Raw genomic sequence first — 18,173 nt, 5'->3', positions numbered from 1 at the left:
ACAGTTGTGAATACCTGATCTCCTAAAAATCCAATGGCCTGTAGGCTTATTGGTCCTGGACTCCCTCTAGTGGCTCATGCTTTTGGTGCTTTAATTGATGCTTTTCAATACACATCAATATCATTTGGCCATCTTAACAGCAAGGCAGTAAAAAACACCTACACAACTATTAGAATGATTTTCTTTTTCTTGATCGTGGGGCTTGAACTCTGGTCTTGGGCACTGTCCCTCAGCTCTTCAGCTCAAGGCGAGTGCTCTACTGCTTGAGCCACAGCGCTACTTCCAGTTTTCTAGTCGTTTATTGGAGATAAGAGTCTCATGGACTTTCCTGCCCAGGCTGGCTTTGAACCACAATGCTCAGATCTCAGCCTCCTGAGTAGCTAGGATTACAAGCATGAGCCACCAGCCCCAGCTTAGCATAATTTTCTTTTAAAATTTATGGTGCCTGGTGTAGGTGGCTCACACCTGTAATCCTAGCCACTCTGGAGGCTGAGATCTGAGGATTGTGGTTCAAAGCCAGCCTGGGCAGGAAAATCTGTGATACTCTATCTCCAATAAACCACTCAGAAAACTGGAAGTGGCGCTGTGGCTCAAGTGGTAGAGCACTAGCCTTGAACTGAAGAGCTGAGGGAAAGCAGCCAAGTCCAGAGTTCAAGCCCCACGACTGAAAACTATTATCTCATTGATTGTTAAGATAAATATGAATTTATATATAGTTGAAATAATAGTGTTAGTAATGGTCTGACTCAAAAAAAATCAGAATAAATTTTACTAACCGACAGGAAGATAGATATAGTTCTACTGAGAATGAATGGATAAGAATTGAAGTCTCAGAAACAGGATCCTTTGTTGATTCTGTTTGCAACCTAAGGTGAGGATTGGGCATTTTAGGGAGTGAGTGTAGTGACTATTCCTGGCTATGGGTCCTACTTTAATTTGACTATAAAACCAACCTCAGACCAACCCAAAACAACATATAGTTTCCTTCATATTATATTCTTAACATTATAACCTCTACCTCAATTTTAAAGCAATGCAGAAAACCATAACATTTTTTATCATTGATTTTTTTTTTTCCAGTTGTGGGGCTTGAACTCTGGGCCTGGGCACTGTCCCTGAGCTCTTCAGCTCAAGACTAGTGCTCTACCACTTAAGCCACAGCGCCACTTCTGGCTTTTTCTATTTATGTGATGCTGAGGAATCGAACCCAAGGCCTCATGCATGCAACGCAAGCCTCTACTACTGAACCACCTTCTCAGCCCCTATCATTGATTTCTTTATGCTTACTTCCCTATGTTGACATTGGTTATGTCCATTGGTTGTACCTTCCTCATGACTATGCTCAAAACAAGAAGTTGAGGGGCTGGGAAGGTAGCTCAGTGGTAGAGCGCTTGCTTTGCATGCCTGAGGCCCTGGGTTCGATTCCCCAGCACCACATAAGCAAAAAGAAAAAAAGCCGGAAGTGGTGCTGTGGCTCAAGTGGTAGAGCGCTAGCCTTGAGCTGAAAGCTGAGGGACAGCACCCAGGCCCAGGGTTCAGGCCCCACGACCGGGGCCCCCCCCCAAAAAAAAAAAAAACAAGAAATGGAAAAAAAAATCTTAAGTTCACCACATTGAACTTCCATTTCCTGGCCAGTTCTGTACTATTGATATACACAAATATATTAACTCTTTTACATGACAACCCTTTTTATTTAATACATTTATTGTCTTTTCCCTTTTCTAGAGCTGCAAAAGCTTCTTGTAGCTGGAATAAAAGAAACTTCATGAGCTATAGGCAATATGATACAATAACTTCACCGGTATGCTATTTATACATTTTAGGGATCAGTTTGTTAGTTTTGTCAGTCATGGAGCTTGAACTCTGGGCCTGGGTGCTGTCCTTGAGGTTTTTTTTTTTTTACTCAGGACCTAGAGCGCTACCATTTTGAGCCACAGTGCCACTACCAGTTTTCTAGTGGTTAATTGGAGATGAGTCTCATGGACTTTCCTTCCAGGGCTGGCTTTGAAGCTGTGATCCTTACATCTCAGCTTCCTGAGTAGCTAGGATTACCAGTGCGCGCCATCTTATTTCACAAAATGTTATTGAAAAAGTCTGAAGACCAGAGGGAAAGAAGCTAAAAAATAGTAAGAGAAAGAAGAAACTAAGAACATGTAATTTGCCTACTTTAGGACTTCATGCTATGTGCATTATTTTGTGGAGCCTTTTAGTTTTTTCAGTTCTACAGATGGGAAAGAACAGCAGAGATCAGATAAGTGGAGTCTAAAAACCTGTCATAGTGTCTGCCATTAACTTCAGATAGAATGAGGCCAGGAATTGGCATTGGTCTTAGGGTTTGTAATCACATAACACTTTCTCTTCACAAGATATTGCTATAATGTGGAATAATTGGCATAACAACATGGTGCCCAGCACCATGGTCACAATTCAGAATATCCATTTTGTTATCTCACAAATTTGGATTGCTGTGAAGGCTGGACAAATAAAGATAGGAGGATGTGAATAGAATTTTTTTTTTTTTGGTCCCATCATGGGGCCTGATCTCTGGGCCTGGGCGCTGTCCCTCAGCTCTTCAGCTCAAGGCTAGCGCTCTACCACTTGAGCCTCAGCACCATTTCCGGCTTTTTTCTTTTTGCTTATGTGGTGCTGAGGAATGGAACCCAGGGCCTCAGGCATGCAAGGCAAGCGCTCTACCACTGAGCCACCTTCCCAGCCCCATGAATAGAATTTTTAAAAAGAGTATATTTTCTTGCCTTTGAATATCTGTAGTTTTGCTTTGTTTTGCCAGTCCTGGGGCTTGAATTCAGGGCCTAGGCTTTGTCTCTGAGCTTTTCTGTGCTCAAGGCTAGTGCTCTACACTGGAGACACAGTGCCACTTCCAGCTTTTCCTGTGTATGTGGTACTGAGGAATTGAACCCAGGGCTTCCTGCATGCTAGGCAAGCACTCTACCACTAAGCCCCCTGTAGTTTTTTTTTTTTTTTTTTTTTTTTTAATGAGAATTAAAAGAGGAGCCCAGGAGCAGGTGGCTCCGGTAGCTTATGCCTGTAATCCTAGCTGCTCAGCCGGGTGAGATCTGAGGATGGAGGTTCAAAGCCAACCGGGGCAGAAAAGTTCCTAAGACTCTTATCTGGGACAGCATCCAGACCGAGTGCAAGCCCCAGGACTGGGGCGGAGGGCGGGGGGGAGGGGGGAGAGGGGTAGAAAGAGAGGGAGAGAGGGAGGGAGGAGGGGAGAGAGAAGGAGGGAGGGAATTTTCTGATATAAAGAGGAGTTACTTGTGAGAAGGGGCGAGGGAAGGCAGAAAGCAGGGGGACAAGTAATAGGCAGTTAGTGATCTGCCCAAATACAGTCTAGGACTTGTGCTTCTGTGCACCAAACAGCCAATAAGTATTTATTGCAAGAACAAAAGAGGTCAGTGATAAACTTTCAAAGGAGTAAATATGGGATCAGAACAATTTATAGGTGTGTTACGATTATATCAGATAGCTCAGTTTTCCTTCTCCCCCGCCCCCGCAAAGATTTTGTTTAAAAAATCTGATATTTTTATAATATTTTGCATAACTCACAAAACAGTCTGCAAAGGACTTAAATATCATCGAGCTCCTCTTCTGCTACGCTGGTGCTTTTTTGGTAGAAAGTCATGTCTGGACCTCCCCAACAGGTTGGAACCCCAGTTGTAGCAGACGGAGCACAACTGTTCCAAGTCTCCGAAGACATGAACACTATAGCACTCAAAATGCGGCTGGGAAGAGTATACAATGGCGGTGACTCCCATCGTATGTGTGACCACCAAAGGTACATACGTAATGCACTAGTAAAGTGAGCTTACGCTGCGCCCCAGACACCTGTAAACATAAATAATCAACACAAAACCTTCAGAAAGGGAAAAACTCCCGCGGAGTGAAGCAACACTCCACCAGAGGGCGGGGCTTGTCGCATCGCTTTCCTATTGGTCCTCTCGGCCTTCACTCAGCTGCTAGCAACCAATCGTCTCCGACGCACGCGCGTCATCGGCTTTTGGCGTGGAAGCGCGCTGTCCGGTTGGTGGAACGCTTGCCCGGGTTTCCCGGGGCCTGTTTCTCCCTCGTGTTATGGCACCAGACTCGGGTCCCGCACCCGAAGCGCCCCTCTTAACGCTGTTACCGGTAGATGCGAGGGACCGGGGCACCCAGCGCTGCCGCCTGGGCCCGGCCGCCCTCCGCACCTTGGGCGCACACCTGGGCTCAGCGGTGAGGATCTCGCTGCCGGATGGCGGCTCCTGCCTCTGCACGGCCTGGCCGCGACCGAACGGGGCGGAGGGCTTCGTGCAGTTCGACCCGCAGTGCGCGAGTCCCGGGGCGGCGGTGGAGACGCTGGGGTCTCGGAGGAGCCTCAGCCTCAGCAGCCTCCACCCGGTGCCCTGTCCCCGCCTCCGGCGCCTGGTCGTGTGGCCGGTGTTTGAAGAAGGGGCGGGCGCGCCGGAGACCCCGAGTCCGGCCGTGGTGCTGGAGGCCGCGCAGGAGCTGCTGAGGAACCGGCCTGTCGCCCGGGGACACGTTCTAGCCGCTCCTCCCGGCGCCCCAGGCCCCGTGGCGGCCCTGCACATCGTCGGCGGGACGCCCGATCCGCATCTGGCCGGGCTTGTCACCCCTAAAACTTGCATCGTCCTCAGCCGGGATCCTCCATCGCAAGCTGAGCGCCCACCCGAGGTGTCCCTGGGCGGCCTTTCCGAGGTGGCCGACTCGCTGCGTGAGCTGCTCTGCCTTCCACTGCGCTACCCCCGCGCCCTGGCAGCGCTGGGTCTAGCGGTACCCCGTGGGGTGCTCCTGGTGGGACCCGCCGGAGTGGGAAAGACCCAGCTGGTGCGATCGGTGGCCCGGGAGGTGGGTGCCCAGCTGCTGGCAGTGAGCACCCCCGCGCTGCAGGGCTCCCGGCCTGGGGAGACCGAGGAGAACGTGCGGCGGGTCTTCCAGCGTGCTCAGAAGCTGGCCAGCCGCGGGCCCAGCCTCCTCTTCCTGGACGAGGTGGACGCCTTGTGTCCTCGGCGAGGAGGCCCTCACCAAGCTCCCGAGAGCCGCGTGGTGGCCCAAGTGCTGACCCTGTTGGACGGCATCAGCGGGGACCGCGAGGTGGTCGTTGTGGGAGCCACCAACAGGCCAGACGCGTTAGACCCTGCGCTGCGCAGGCCCGGGAGATTCGACCTAGAGGTGATCAATCCCTCGTCCCTGGAACCTCTCATCTTCTGGCTTTAGCTAGTCCCCAAGGGCCTTTGCTAAAAAAGATTTGTGGGTCACTGAGGCTGTATTAGGGCCCTTTGTAATGATTGCATCTAAGGTCTGAGAAGCAGGGTGACTGGATGAGGTTAATTTGGTTAGGCAGGTCCTGAAAATGATTTTTGTGATCTTGGTGATGTTGATTCTTACAGCAACTAGGTATCTACCAAGTGTATTAGTTAATTTTAACATTCAGAGCCACCCTATCTTACAAACTTTGATCTTTTTTTTTTTTTTTTTGTTGGCCGTGGGCCTGGGTGCTGTCCCTGGGCCTGGGTGCTGTCCCTCAGCTCTTCAGCTCAAGGCGAGCGCTCTACCACTTGAGCTACAGCGCCACTACAAACTTTGATCTTAAATTGATCGTTGACATTTAAAAAATAGAAAGTTTAGTGATTAAGTGATACATGAGTTTTTTGTGACAAGCCAGGACCTTCATATTCTTCCTGACTACTGGATTATGGTAGGTTCTCAAAAATAACAGACTTTTTAAGTGGCATATGTGATTTTCATTGTGCAACTTTCCAGCCTCTTGGTCCACTGGAAAACTGGAATGCTCATATATTCAGAATCTAAGATATGCTTTAAAAAATGCATGTTAGCTGGGCATTGGTGGCTCAATTCTGTAATGCCTAGCTGCTCAGTAGGCTGAGATCTGAGGATTGTAGTTTGAAGCCAGCCTGGAAAGTCCATGAGACTTTTATCTCCTAGTTACCACCAAAAGGCAAGAAATGGCGCTGTGGCTCAAGTGTTAGAGCACTAGCTGCTAACCTTGACCAAAAATGCTCAGGGAGAGCAAGCACCCAGACCCCTGAGTTCAAGCCCTAGGACCAACACACATACATGCATGTGCATATGTTAGTTCCAAAACAGATCACTACCATTTTCTTACATGTGAATATAGAAAAAAATTTAAATTGTAAATCTTAATTTTCCTGTTTTTTCCTTTGCTCTAGGTTGTCATTGGGACTCCTACGCTTAAACAAAGAAAGGACATTCTGCAAGTGATCATCTCAAAGATGGCTGTCTCCAGTCACATAGATTTGGGTCTCCTAGCAGAAATGACCGTGGGCTATGTTGGGGCTGACTTGCGGGCACTCTGTAGGGAGGCAGCCATGCATGCGCTCTTTCATAGTGAGAAGGTAAGAACTGGTCTGTGACCAGCTGTTTATCTTTTTATGAATGTCACAAAGCAATCTGGAGGTTGAATGTTTACATTTTTTTTTTCCTGGAATGGTTTATAGCTTCCCTAGCTGTTTCTTTTTTTTTTTTTTTTGTCGGTCATGGGCTTGAACTCTGGGCCTGGGCGCTGTCCCTCAGCTCTTCAGCTCAAAGCGAGCGCTCTACCACTTGAGCTACAGCTCCACTTCCAGTTTTCTGGTGGTTTTTATTGGAGATAGGAGTCTCACGGTCTCTCCTGCCCGGGCTGGCTTTGAACCGCGATCCTCAGATCTCAGCCTCCTGAGTAGCTAGGATTACAGGCGTGAGCCACCAGCGCCCGGCCCTAGCTGTTTCTTAAAGTCATTTTTTATATCTCAACTACTCTAGCACCAGTACTCAGTCTCTCTTTTTAACATTTCAGATTGACTATTCTATAGGCCATTTCTCAATTTGATTTGACTGATATTTTAGAGATATGATCTTAGAAATAGTGATTTTCAACACTGTTGACTGGGAAGTCACTTGGTATATAATCTTTAATCCCTGAGTTCCTTCAGAAAGAAATCATTTCAGCAGGCTGATGATGTTCTGGCAAAAATTTCACCCTCTTGTTGAAACATCAAGATTGTCTTTTGAGGGCTGGGAAGGTGGCTCAGTGGTAGAGCACTTGCCTTGCATGCCTGAGGCCCTGGGTTCGATTCCTCAGCACCCCATAAGCAAAAGAAAAAAGCTGGAGGTGGTGCTGTGGCTCAAGTGGTAGAGCGCTAGCCTTGAGTTGAAGAGCTGAGGGACAGGGCCCAGGCCCAGAGTTCAGGCCCCACGACCAGACCCCCCCCCCAAAAAAAAAAAAAAAAAAGATTGTCTTTTGATTTTTAGCTACAAAACAATGCTATATCATCTTCAATTTTGAAAGACCTTACTTAAAGAACTTACATTGTTCCTAGCGTCCTTTTCCTTGTTTTTCATTCTGAAGATGGAGAAAAGACATGTGAACCTCTAAGTCCTTATCTTGTAGGTTTAGAACAGAGGTATGAGAATGCATGCCTTTTGAGGGAGAGAATGAAAAAAAGAGGTGGGAAAGGAGAGTCCCTCTGCTTTGAAATTCCAGGCTTGACCTACAGGGCTTCTGGCTTAGATGTGCCAGTTAGCTGCTGTCCTCCTAGAGTGGATCCTACTGCTGATGTAGAGAGCTTAACCTAGCATGGTTTCCACAGGTGACAGATGAGTTCAGAAACAAGGTGAGTGGAACAACGACAGACAAAAAAAAAAAAGGAAGAAGGGACAGAAACATCTGGGAAGACACTGACTTTTCCTTTCTCTAGCTAGGCAGCTGAGGGACAGCTTCTGTTTTTCTCTGTACCAGAACAGATGGATCTATTAAAGTTGATTAAAATTTTTCCTAAAGTCCTATTAAAGGATTAGAAGTGTGATTTTATATATCAGAGGATAAGAATTTATATGCCTGAAAGGGTTGTGGAAATCAAATGAAATAACAGTAATTTGAACTATAAATGAGATTTTCAAATGTTAGTTGCTATTGCCTAAAAATTAATTAGTAATTAATTACTCAGCATCTAATATTAAAAACCAGGAAAGATGCATAGTTATATGTTGTATAACAATGTATTATTCAACAGTAGGCCAAATGTACAAGATAAATACCATATACCTTACCTGTGCAGTTAGCTATACCATCTAAGTTTGTCTAAGTGCCATTTTGTGTGTGTGTATATGTCAGTTGTGGGGCTTGAACTTAGGGCCTAGGCACTGTCCGGAGCTCTTTTGCTCAAGGCTAGTGCTCTACCACTTTTAGCCACAGTTCTACTTCCAGTTTTTGAGAGTTAACTGGAAATAAAGAGTTTCACAGGGCGTTTGCTGCACGGACTGGCTTCGAACTGCAGTCCTCAGATCTCAGCCTCCTGAGTATATAGGATTACAGGTGTGAGCCACTCAGCTACCTGGGCTTGAACACAGGGGTCTGAGTGCTTGTTCTCCCTGAGCATTTTTGCTCAAGGTTAGCAGCTAGCTTAAGGTTAGCAGCTAGCGCTCTATTTCTGGCTTTTTGGTGGTAATTGGGAGATGAAAGTCTCATGGACTTTTCTGTCCAGGCTGGCTTCAAACATTTTTAAGGGCCCACCCCCAGATGTTGCTGTTCCTATCTACATAATACAGTAGCTATGATCATAATCCAGGCTGGCCTGGATCCTAATCATTAATTCTGGAGTATCTAGGATTATAGGCCTGAACCACCATGACCAGTCAGGAGTGTTTTATTGTTGTTTATGTGTGTGTGTGCCAGTCCTGGGATTTGTACTTAGGGCCTAAACAACGTCTCTGAACTTTCTTGATCAAGGGTAGCATTCTTATCACTTGAGCCACAGCTCTATTCTGGCTTTTTGGAAGGTTAAGATAAGAGTACCATAGACTTTCCTGTCAGTGCTGGCTTCAAACCATGATTCTCAAATCTCAGCCTCCTGAGTAGCTAGGATTATGGGTAGGAGCCACTGGCACCCAGCAGTTTTGTTTTTTTTTTTAACTAACAAAAAGAAAAGTGGTCAGGGAAAAAGAACTTCTAAGATCATTTTCCCAAAGTCTAAGATCATTTTCTAAGATCATATTTATAATACAGAGGAAAGATGATCTTTCTAAGCATAATGTAAAAATAGCTAGAAAGTATAAGATAGGCTAATGGTCATTTATGTTGGTAAAACAATACTGTAAGCAAAAAATCAAGACCAAGAAGAATGCTCTTAAGCCCCATTTCCTGAGAATGACCTGATATGTCTCAGAGGATAATCAATTTATAGTACTTTTATGCAGTAGTATATTGTGCACTTGTTGAATGACAAGTATAATATTGACATAATAAAATTTCTAAGATAAGTGAAAAAAATTAACATGACTGTATATACTAAGCTTCATTTTGCTTATCTGTTTGAAAGGCTATGTGTGTGCTTATTGTCATGAAGATACTAGAAAAGATGCACAAGAAACTGTTGGCATCCTCTGAGATGGGTGCTGGTGGGAACTGATGGGAAAATGTTCAGTTTTTTTTGCTTTCACTATGTGTTTATACACATAGCCTTAGCTATGTGTATAAATTTTTTTATGATGATAACCAAATGGATTTATAAGGATTTCAATTTAAAAAGGAATTGTGCTTCAGTACTACAAAAAAAAAAAGCCTACCTAATTTTTTGTTTGATTGTGTTTTGGGGGACGTATTTCTTCAGAGCCAAGACCATCTTACGATTGATGAAACAGATTTTCTTGAAGCTTTTAAAATGATTCAGCCTTCTTCATATCGAAGTGTCATTGGACTAACAGACATAAAGCCTGTTACCTGGGAGCAGATTGGTGGCCTTGAAGATGTGAAATTGAAGTTAAAACAGGTAATAGTTAATTTTCTTAAACCAGTGAAAATGTTACCGATTAATCGGTACAGTTATGTAAAATGAAAATATACCACATGGAAACTGTTCTTGCTGTGGTCAGTAATGTGATCCTTACATCTAAATTCAGTTTTCAGGCTATATTTAATTGGGAAATTATGTTTCATGATTTCTTCCCATCTTAACACTCTCTTTGTTTCTGTTTGAGAGGTTACATATCATTATTTGTGAGCCAGTGCCTTGGAGTTACATTGCTTAGAGACCAGTCGTAGTTCTGCCACTTGGCTAACAATAAGAGCTGGGCAAGTTAACTACTGCTAAGCTTTAATTTCTGCATCTAAAATTGTGACAGTAGAACCATTTACCTAAGAAATATTCAAGATTCATGCACTATTTTTTTTTTTTTTTTTTTGTCGGTCGTGGGGCTTGAACTCTGGGCCTGGGCGCTGTCCCTCAGCTCTTCAGCTCAAGGAGAGCGCTCTACCACTTGAGCTACAGCGCCACTTCCGGTTTTCTGGTGGTTTATTGGAGATAGGAGTCTCACGGTCTCTCCTGCCCAGGCTGGCTTTGAACCGCGATCCTCAGATCTCAGCCTCCTGAGTAGCTAGGATTACAGATTACAGGCGTGAGCCACCAGCGCCCAGCTGATTCATGCACTATTAAGTTAACATCTATGAGTGTCTCCTTTGCAAAGTGCTGAGGTTTTAGAGATTAACTTTGCATTCTAGGAAGAACAGAACAGCAGAGTCAAATGGAACAGCAAATTGATAAGTGCATTAAAAGCAAAAGGTGGAAATACACTGAAAGTGAAACGTAGATATAGCACAATAACCAGGAACAGAGATTTCACTTTGACTGGGGTGGTGAGGGAAGACCTCTCCAAGGAAGTGACATTTGGGTTGAGATGCACAGTGAAGAATGGCCCCAACGATGCTGGGGGAATGTTCAGGAACAGAAAGTATAGCAAGTAGCCGGGCGCCAGTGGCTCACGCCTGTAATCCTAGCTACTCAGGAGGCTGTGATATGAGGATCATGGTTCAAAGCCAGCCTGGGCAGCAAAGTCTGTGTGACTCTTATCCCCAATAAACCACTAGAAAACCGGAAGTGGTGCTGTGGCTCAGAGGTAGAGCGCTCGCCTTGAAGAGCTGAGGGATAGTGCCAAGTCCAGAATTCAAGCCCCATGACAGACAAAAAAAAAAAAAAAAAGTATAGCTAGTAATGAGATGGAACCATCCCAGGTATTTGGATGCTGGATTATGGAAAGCCTTGGGAGTAAGGAGTTTGACTTTATTCTAGTCCTGATAGCAAGTCTTTGGAGGATTTAACCAGAAAGTGGTTCACCCTACCTTAAGTTCTAAAATCTCTGGCTGCTAGGTAAAGATTGGATTGCATTTCAGCTCATCCTGAGAATGGTCAAATGAACAAAAGAGTCTACAGATTCATTTGGCATGTTATTGTTAACACTGAAACAAGTCTTCTATCACTTTCTGTCTGTCTATAGAGTGTCGAGTGGCCGCTGAAATTCCCTCAGGAATTTGTTAGGATGGGCCTGACACCGCCAAAGGGCATTCTCCTCTATGGTCCTCCTGGATGTGCTAAAACCACCTTGGTGAGGGCCTTGGCCACAAGCTGCCATTGCTCTTTTGTTTCCGTGAGTGGAGCTGATCTCTTTTCACCCTTTGTTGGAGAATCAGAAAGAGTTTTGTCTCAGGTTCGTGTATTTTCCCAAATATTTAAGTTTACCTTTATTTTGATAAACTTCTATTTATAAATATTTTACTAGTTTTTTCTAATTATAAAAATGGCTCAGGTTTGCTTATAAAAAATTTAGAAAATGTAGAAAAGTTTGAGATACTTCATAATCCCTCTACCTGTTAATCCCTCTACCTGTTAATCCCTCTACCTGTTTTGGTGAACTCACTTACTTTCTCCTTCCTCTGGCCTTCCCTCTCTCCCTTTCTTCCTTTTTAAAAATAAAGCTGTCCCTGAGCATTTTTTGCTCAAGGCTAGCACTCTACCACTTGAGGCACAGCTTCACTTCCAGCTTTTTGGTAGTTAATTTGGAGATACGAGTCTTACAGACTTTCCTGCCTGGGCTAGTTTCAAATTACACTTCTCAGATCCCGACTTCCTGAATAGCTAGGCTCAAGCCACTGGTACTCAGCCCTGCTTTTTTTTTTTTTTTTTTTTAATTTAACATGAATGCTCTTAAATTTCATGTTAAATATTCTTTTAAAGTATTTTTTTTTACTTCTACATATCTTTATTCCTTGTTTTACATACTCATTCACCAATTCTTAGGCAATTAGAATCTTTCTCTGTTTTAAAAATTATAAATAATGGGCTGGGAAGGTGGCTCAGTGGTAGAGCACTTGCCTTGCATGCCTGAGGCTCTGGGTTCGATTCCTCAGCACCACATAAGCAAAAAGAAAAAAGCCGGAAGTGGTGCTGTGGCTCAAGTGGTAGAGTGCTAGCGTTGAGCTGAAGAGCTGAGGGACAGTACTCAGGCCCAGAGTTCAGGCCCCACAACCGGACCCCCCAAAAAAATTATAAATAATTATATAGACAACATTGATTCACATGAATAATAATTAACAGTAGCTTATAATATTGTTTTTTTTCTTTTTCTAACAAAAGGTGTTTCGACAAGCAAGAGCAAATACTCCAGCCATTGTGTTTTTGGATGAGATTGACTCCATTTTGGGGTCTCGCTCAGTCAGCAATTCAGAATGTGATGTTCAAGAGCGAGTGCTTTCTGTTCTTCTGAATGAATTAGATGGAGTTGGAATTAAGACAATAGAGAGAAGAGGAAGTAAATCAAATCAGCAGGGTAAATACCAGGAACTGGAAACAGTGAAGAGGTATTTACAGCCAGATACACCAGAAATTCAGGCCAGCATTACATAGGATCCCTATATACCTTTCCTTTCCTGTGCTGATTTCATCTTACACAGTGATTTATAGTATTTCAATGTAATTTCAATATAATTCTGTTGAGATTTTTATAGGGCCAGGAAAGGTAAAGTCAGATTATATAATAATCTTAGATCTGTGTAAATATGGGTTTTATTTTTCTTAGGATTAGGAATATAATTTTACTGCTAATGGAGAAGAACATTTATTCTTTTTTTTTTTTTTTTTGGTTGGTCGTGGGGCTTGAACTCTGGGCCTGGGCACTGTCCCTAAGCTCTTCAGCTCAAGGCTAGCGCTCTACCACTTGAGCCACACACTACTTTGGTTTTCTGTTGGTTTATTGGAGTTAAGAGTCTCACAGACTTTCTTGCCTGCTCTGGCTTTGAACTGCTATCTTCAGATCTCAGCCTCCTAAGTAGCTAGGATTATAGGTTGGTCGTGGGGCTTGAACTCTGGGCCTGGGCGCTGTCCCTCAGCTCTTCAGCTCAAGGCTAGCACTCTACCACTGGAGCCACAGCACCACTTCCGGCTTTTTTCTTTTTGCTTATGTGGTGCTGAGGAATTGAACCCAGGGCCTCATGCATGCAAGGCAAGTGCTCTACCATTGAGCCACCTTCCCAGCCCATCCGTGAGACTCTTATCTCCAGTTAACCACCAAAAAACTGGAAGTGGCACTGTAGCTCCACTGGAAGAGCTCAGGGACAGTGCCTAGGCCCAGAGTTCAAACCCCACAACTGACCCCCCCCCAAAAAAAAGTTGTTTCATGGAAAAAGAGTTTGAAAGCTTGGTAGGAACAGAGGCACTAGAATTAAAAGGGAGCAATGAAATGAGGTTATCCAATCAAATCTTTTTATACTACAGAAATTTCTTATATAGTAACTGGCAGGTGTTTGCCCAGATTTGTGTGTCAAAATACTAACAAATGTAGGGAGCTCCCTACTTCGAAGTACTACAATTCTGAAAGCTGTTTTGAGTAGTCAGTTCAGGAAATGATGTTGATTGCTCACTGTACATCAGACATTATCTGCTTTTGAATGTGTCTGCTCTTCAGCCAGGGTTTGCTTAAAAATCACAGCTTGCCACATGCCAGTCATGCATGGTCTTCTGTCTTTTTAAATGGCTCATTTTAGTTGTAATCATTAAAGATTCAGGTGCTTTTGGGTTTCCAGCTAGGTGTTGTTTGCTGTGCTACATAGCTTTTTATCAGTTCTCACAGGGAGATATGTTTCTCAGGACTAGCCACTCCTTTCACATACATAAAATAGCTCTTTGATTACTGATTTGTTTCAGTGGTTCCTTGATATCAAGTAGGTGATCTAGATAGGAGAGTTTATAGCATTCTGATATCAAAAAAAGTAATTCCTTACTTAATATCAATGGACCTGCTAATGTGTGACTTCAAGAATATGTTAATAAGAACAGTGTATTTATATTGCTTTGTGTTATATTTTCCCTCAGATTTTCAAGAAGTTTTTAATTGTAATGTCATGATTGTTGCGGCAACAAATCGGCCTGATGTGTTAGATGATGCCTTATTAAGACCTGGAAGATTAGATAAGATTATCTATATTCCCCCTCCAGACCAAAAGGTAATCATTGTATCCACTCCCTGAGCTTTCTCAGTGCATCAGTCTGTGCTCCAAGGAGCTCCACAGACTCACACTACTTACCCGATGCCTTATTAAGACCTGGAAGATTAGATAAGATTATCTATATTCCCCCTCCAGACCAAAAGGTAATCATTGTATCCACTCCCTGAGCTTTCTCAGTGCATCAGTCTGTGCTCCAAGGAGCTCCACAGACTCACACTACTTACCCGGGGCCCCTCAGAGGATCATAATCTTGATCTGCCCTTTCAGAGAAATATAAGCCTGAAAGAAAGGTAGTTAGTTGATTTCAGTGTGTGGCAGACAGATTTAGTGCTGAGTCAATTCTACATTACTTTGTATTAACTCTATGTTAATCCTAAAGTGGTAAAAGGGACTTAAAAGGGCTTTGAAGATGATCTTGGTTTTCACCCTCATATTAAGAGACGAGATCTGAGCGTGTCAAGATTCTGCAGTGTATCCAGAGAGTAAATCCTTTTTTCTCAGCGTCCAGAGCAGCTGACAGGTCTAGGGAAAGTCTTAGAGAAAACTTTTTTCTTTCTTTGGGCGTTTCCAAGGCCTTAATCAAGTTTTTAATAGATTAAAGATAAATTAATTTATACTTTTTGTGGCTGATAATATATATAATATAATATATTTTACCTTTTTTTTTTTTTTTTTTTTGGTGGTACTGAGGTTGGAACTCAGAGCCTTAGGCTTGTTTGGCCATACTGTACAACGTGAGCCACTCCTCCAGCCCCTGTGTTTGCTTCTTAAACTGTTGACACATCACTGCTTTTATCCAAAAGAGAGGTTTGTCTTACAGAGATATGTCTACAGTTGAATAGTTTAAAACAAATGTTTTTCATGATGCTATTATTTTTACCATTACCATGTAGGCTATTGATGAATTAATCTTTCTGATCCTTTTTAACAACAGTGATTTTTTAAAAAATTATTTATGGAGCTGGGAAGTTAGCTCAGTGGTCGAGTGCTTGCCTTGCATTCATGAGGCATTGGGTTCGATTCCTTAGCACCACATAAGCAGGAAAAGACAGAAGCGGCACTGTGGCTCAAGTGGTAGAGCGCTAGCCTTGGGCTGAAGAGCTGAGAGACAGAGCCCAGGCCCAGAATTCAGGCCCACGAGCAACAAAAAATAAATAAATAAATAAATAATTTTGTATATTTATTTATGGCAGTACTGGGGATTGAATTTAGGTCCTTGTGGTTACTAGGCAGGTACTTTATCACTTGAGCCATGCTTCAAGCTTCCACAAAAGTGGTTCTTTAATTGTTTGAATCTCAGATATATTTGTACTGTCTAAATTGTTTAACATATGATTGTACCTAACATAAATGTTATAAAATATATTATTTTTATTTTTATTCTAGAGTAGGCTTTCTATCTTAAAAATCTGTACAAAAACCATGCCACTCGGGCCTGATATTTCCTTAGAAAACCTGGCAGCAGAGACCTGTTTCTTCTCGGGAGCTGATCTTAGAAACCTCTGCAGAGAAGTAAGTTAATTAGTGAAGCAATCTATGGTTCAAAACATGTGTTCATATATTTAACTATTCATTCACACACAAGTATTTACAAAGGCTGCATGTGTCAAATGCAGTTTATTATGAAACAAGCATCAGGCCATTTCCCTTACATAGGCCAATCTAACTGTCCATTGATAATTAAAAATATCCAGCCAAGGAAGTTTAGGGCAATGAAAGAAAGAGGAATATCAGTTCAGACTGGGCTCAGAGAATGCTTTGAGGGAGGATATTTAAGCTAAAACCAGGAAGTTAGCCACCTGAGGGAGACAAGGGGACAGTTTAAATAAGAGAATAAAATACAGAGGATTGGTGTAAACATAAAACCTCACATCGTGGCAAGAAACAAGTAAACAGAAGGTCCTTGTAAGCTACTTGGAGATATTTAAGTTTTACTTTGAGATCAGAAGAAACATATGGCTTCTCGTTTTGTAAACTCTTATTAAATATAGAGTTCAGAAAAGTGCACAGATTTAGGGTGAGGTTTATTACCATCTGCAAAAGAAGACACCCTCTCCTTTCTTCACTCTCCACACTGGAGACTAGTTTTGCCAGTTTTTGAACTGTATATATAAATGGGACTATACAGTGTATAGTAGTTTTGTATGTTTCTTTAAACTTAAGATTGAAGTTAATTGTGGCTTTAGGTGCAATTGGAGTTTATTTTCATCGCTTTATAATATTGTAGTATCTGAGTATTTTACATTCATTTATCTCGTCCTAACCTTTGGAACATTTGTTTTCTACTCTTTCAGTACTAAGAATTATGCTGCTCTGAATAGTTTTGTATATGCCTACTCATGTATGTGTGTGGTTTTACATGTTTCGTACAAATATGTAACTACCAGGAGGGTTTCTGGGTGAGAGAGTGTGTGTTTGACCTTTTCCTTTACGATCAATGCTGTCTAATTTCATTTTCTTAAGATCAAGATTTCTCTCGTTAAAAATATACATGGACTGATAATGTAGCTTGCTTTTTCCCCCATATAAGGGTATATTTCTAATATGAGAAAAATTACAATCTACTGAGTAGAATTTTAATTACTGACATTTAGCTTTTTTTATTTTTTTTGGTCAGTTGTGAGGCTTGAACTTTGGGCTTGGGTACTGTCCTTGTGCTCTTCAGCTCAAGGCGAGTGCTCTTCAGCTCAAGGCGAGTGCTCTATGGCTTGAGCCACAGCGCTACTTCTGGCTTTTTTCTTTTTTTGGGGGGAGGGGGGTAGGTCTGGTTGTGGGGCCTGAACTCTGGGCCTGGGCACTGTCCCTCAGCTCTTCAGCTCAAGGCTAGCGCTCTACCACTTGAGCCACAGCGCCACTTCCGGCTTTTATCTTTTTGCTTATGTGGTGCTGAGGAATCAAACCCAGGGCCTCATGCATACAAGGCAAATGCTCTACCACTGAGCCACCTTCTCAGCCCCTACTTCCGGTTTTCTAGTGGTTTATTGGAGATAAGAGTCTCACGGACTTTCCTGCCCGGGCTGGCTTTGAACGTGATTCTCAGATCTCAGCTCCTGAGTAGCTAGGATTACAGGCATGAGCCACCAGAGCCTGGCGCTTAATGGGTTTTTAATTTTTTTTTTGTTTTTTTTTTGTTTTGGGTCGGTCATGGGGCTTGAACTCTGGGCCTGGACGCTGTCCCTCAGCTTTTCAGGTCAAGGCTAGCACTCTACCACTGGAGCTACAGTGCCACTTCTGGTTTTTCTAAGTGGTTTATTGGAGATAGGAGTCTCATGGACTTTGCTGCTTGGGCTGGCTTTAAACTGTGATCCTCAGATCTTAGCCTCCTGAGTAGCTAGGATTATAGGCGTGAGCCACCAGTGCCCAGCTAGCTCAATGTTTTTAAGGACATGAGTATTGGAATTTTATGATGTGAGACTGAGGTTTTGCATTCAGAAAGTATTCTCATTTTTTTCTTGAATCTAGAAATGGAGTAAATTCATGCTTTCCTATCGTGTGTCTCTCACAGGCAGCCTTGCTGGCTCTGCAAGAAAATGGACTGGAAGCAACCACAGTGAAGCAAGAACACTTTCTAAAGTCGTTCAAGTCTGTCAAACCGTCCTTGAGTCAGGAGGACTTGACTTTATATGAAAACTTATTTAAGAAAGAAGGATTTTCTAACTTGGATGACAGTTAAAATTATATCTTATTTGCTTCTTCAAATTTAACATGTAAACTTACTATCATTTGCAACTTTTAGAGTTCATATGTAAACTCTCTGTAAATAAAAAAAAGGAAAGAAACTTCTACCTGAGGAGCTGAGGCTCATCTTACTTGTCAAGGATATATTAAAATACTGGGATTGGGGCTGGGAAGGTGGCTCAGTGGT

The 18,173-nt window shown here is 43.0% G+C and overlaps 1 protein-coding gene across 2 annotated transcripts; it reads left to right on the top strand.

Annotated features, from left to right (window-relative positions):
- Nucleotides 1-1,725: 1,725 nt before the first annotated feature.
- Afg2b (AFG2 AAA ATPase homolog B) lies at nt 1,726-18,173 on the top strand. 2 transcript variants are annotated; one of them, XM_070026638.1, is made up of 9 exons: nt 1,726-1,801; nt 3,663-5,187; nt 6,207-6,392; nt 9,645-9,803; nt 11,305-11,514; nt 12,441-12,633; nt 14,175-14,305; nt 15,695-15,820; nt 17,814-18,173. In XM_070026638.1, exons 2-9 carry the CDS (start codon nt 4,093-4,095, stop codon nt 17,979-17,981), a joined length of 2,268 nt encoding a protein of 755 aa, XP_069882739.1. In that variant the 5' UTR covers nt 1,726-1,801; nt 3,663-4,092; the 3' UTR covers nt 17,982-18,173. The 2 variants fall into 2 exon arrangements, with proteins under 2 accessions (XP_069882739.1, XP_069882738.1); XM_070026637.1 differs by lacking the exons at nt 15,695-15,820; nt 17,814-18,173 and having other exon boundaries at nt 12,441-12,664; nt 14,175-14,285.

Source organism: Dipodomys merriami, unplaced genomic scaffold, assembly GCF_024711535.1.
Source record: "Dipodomys merriami isolate MVZ:Mamm:240054 unplaced genomic scaffold, mDipMer1.0.p SCAF_185, whole genome shotgun sequence".
NCBI lineage: Eukaryota > Metazoa > Chordata > Mammalia > Rodentia > Heteromyidae > Dipodomys > Dipodomys merriami.
The sequence above is the reverse complement of the archived record's forward strand: the minus strand, read 5'-3'. Positions and strand labels throughout refer to the sequence as shown.

Coding starts and splice junctions, on each gene's coding strand:
- Afg2b (XM_070026638.1), top strand. CDS start 4,093: ATGGCACCAGACTCGGGTCCCGCACCCGAAGCGCCCCTCTTAACGCTG. Junction 6,393..9,644: donor CGCTCTTTCATAGTGAGAAG/GTAAGAACTGGT, acceptor GTATTTCTTCAG/AGCCAAGACCATCTTACGAT. Junction 15,821..17,813: donor TTAGAAACCTCTGCAGAGAA/GTAAGTTAATTA, acceptor TGTCTCTCACAG/GCAGCCTTGCTGGCTCTGCA.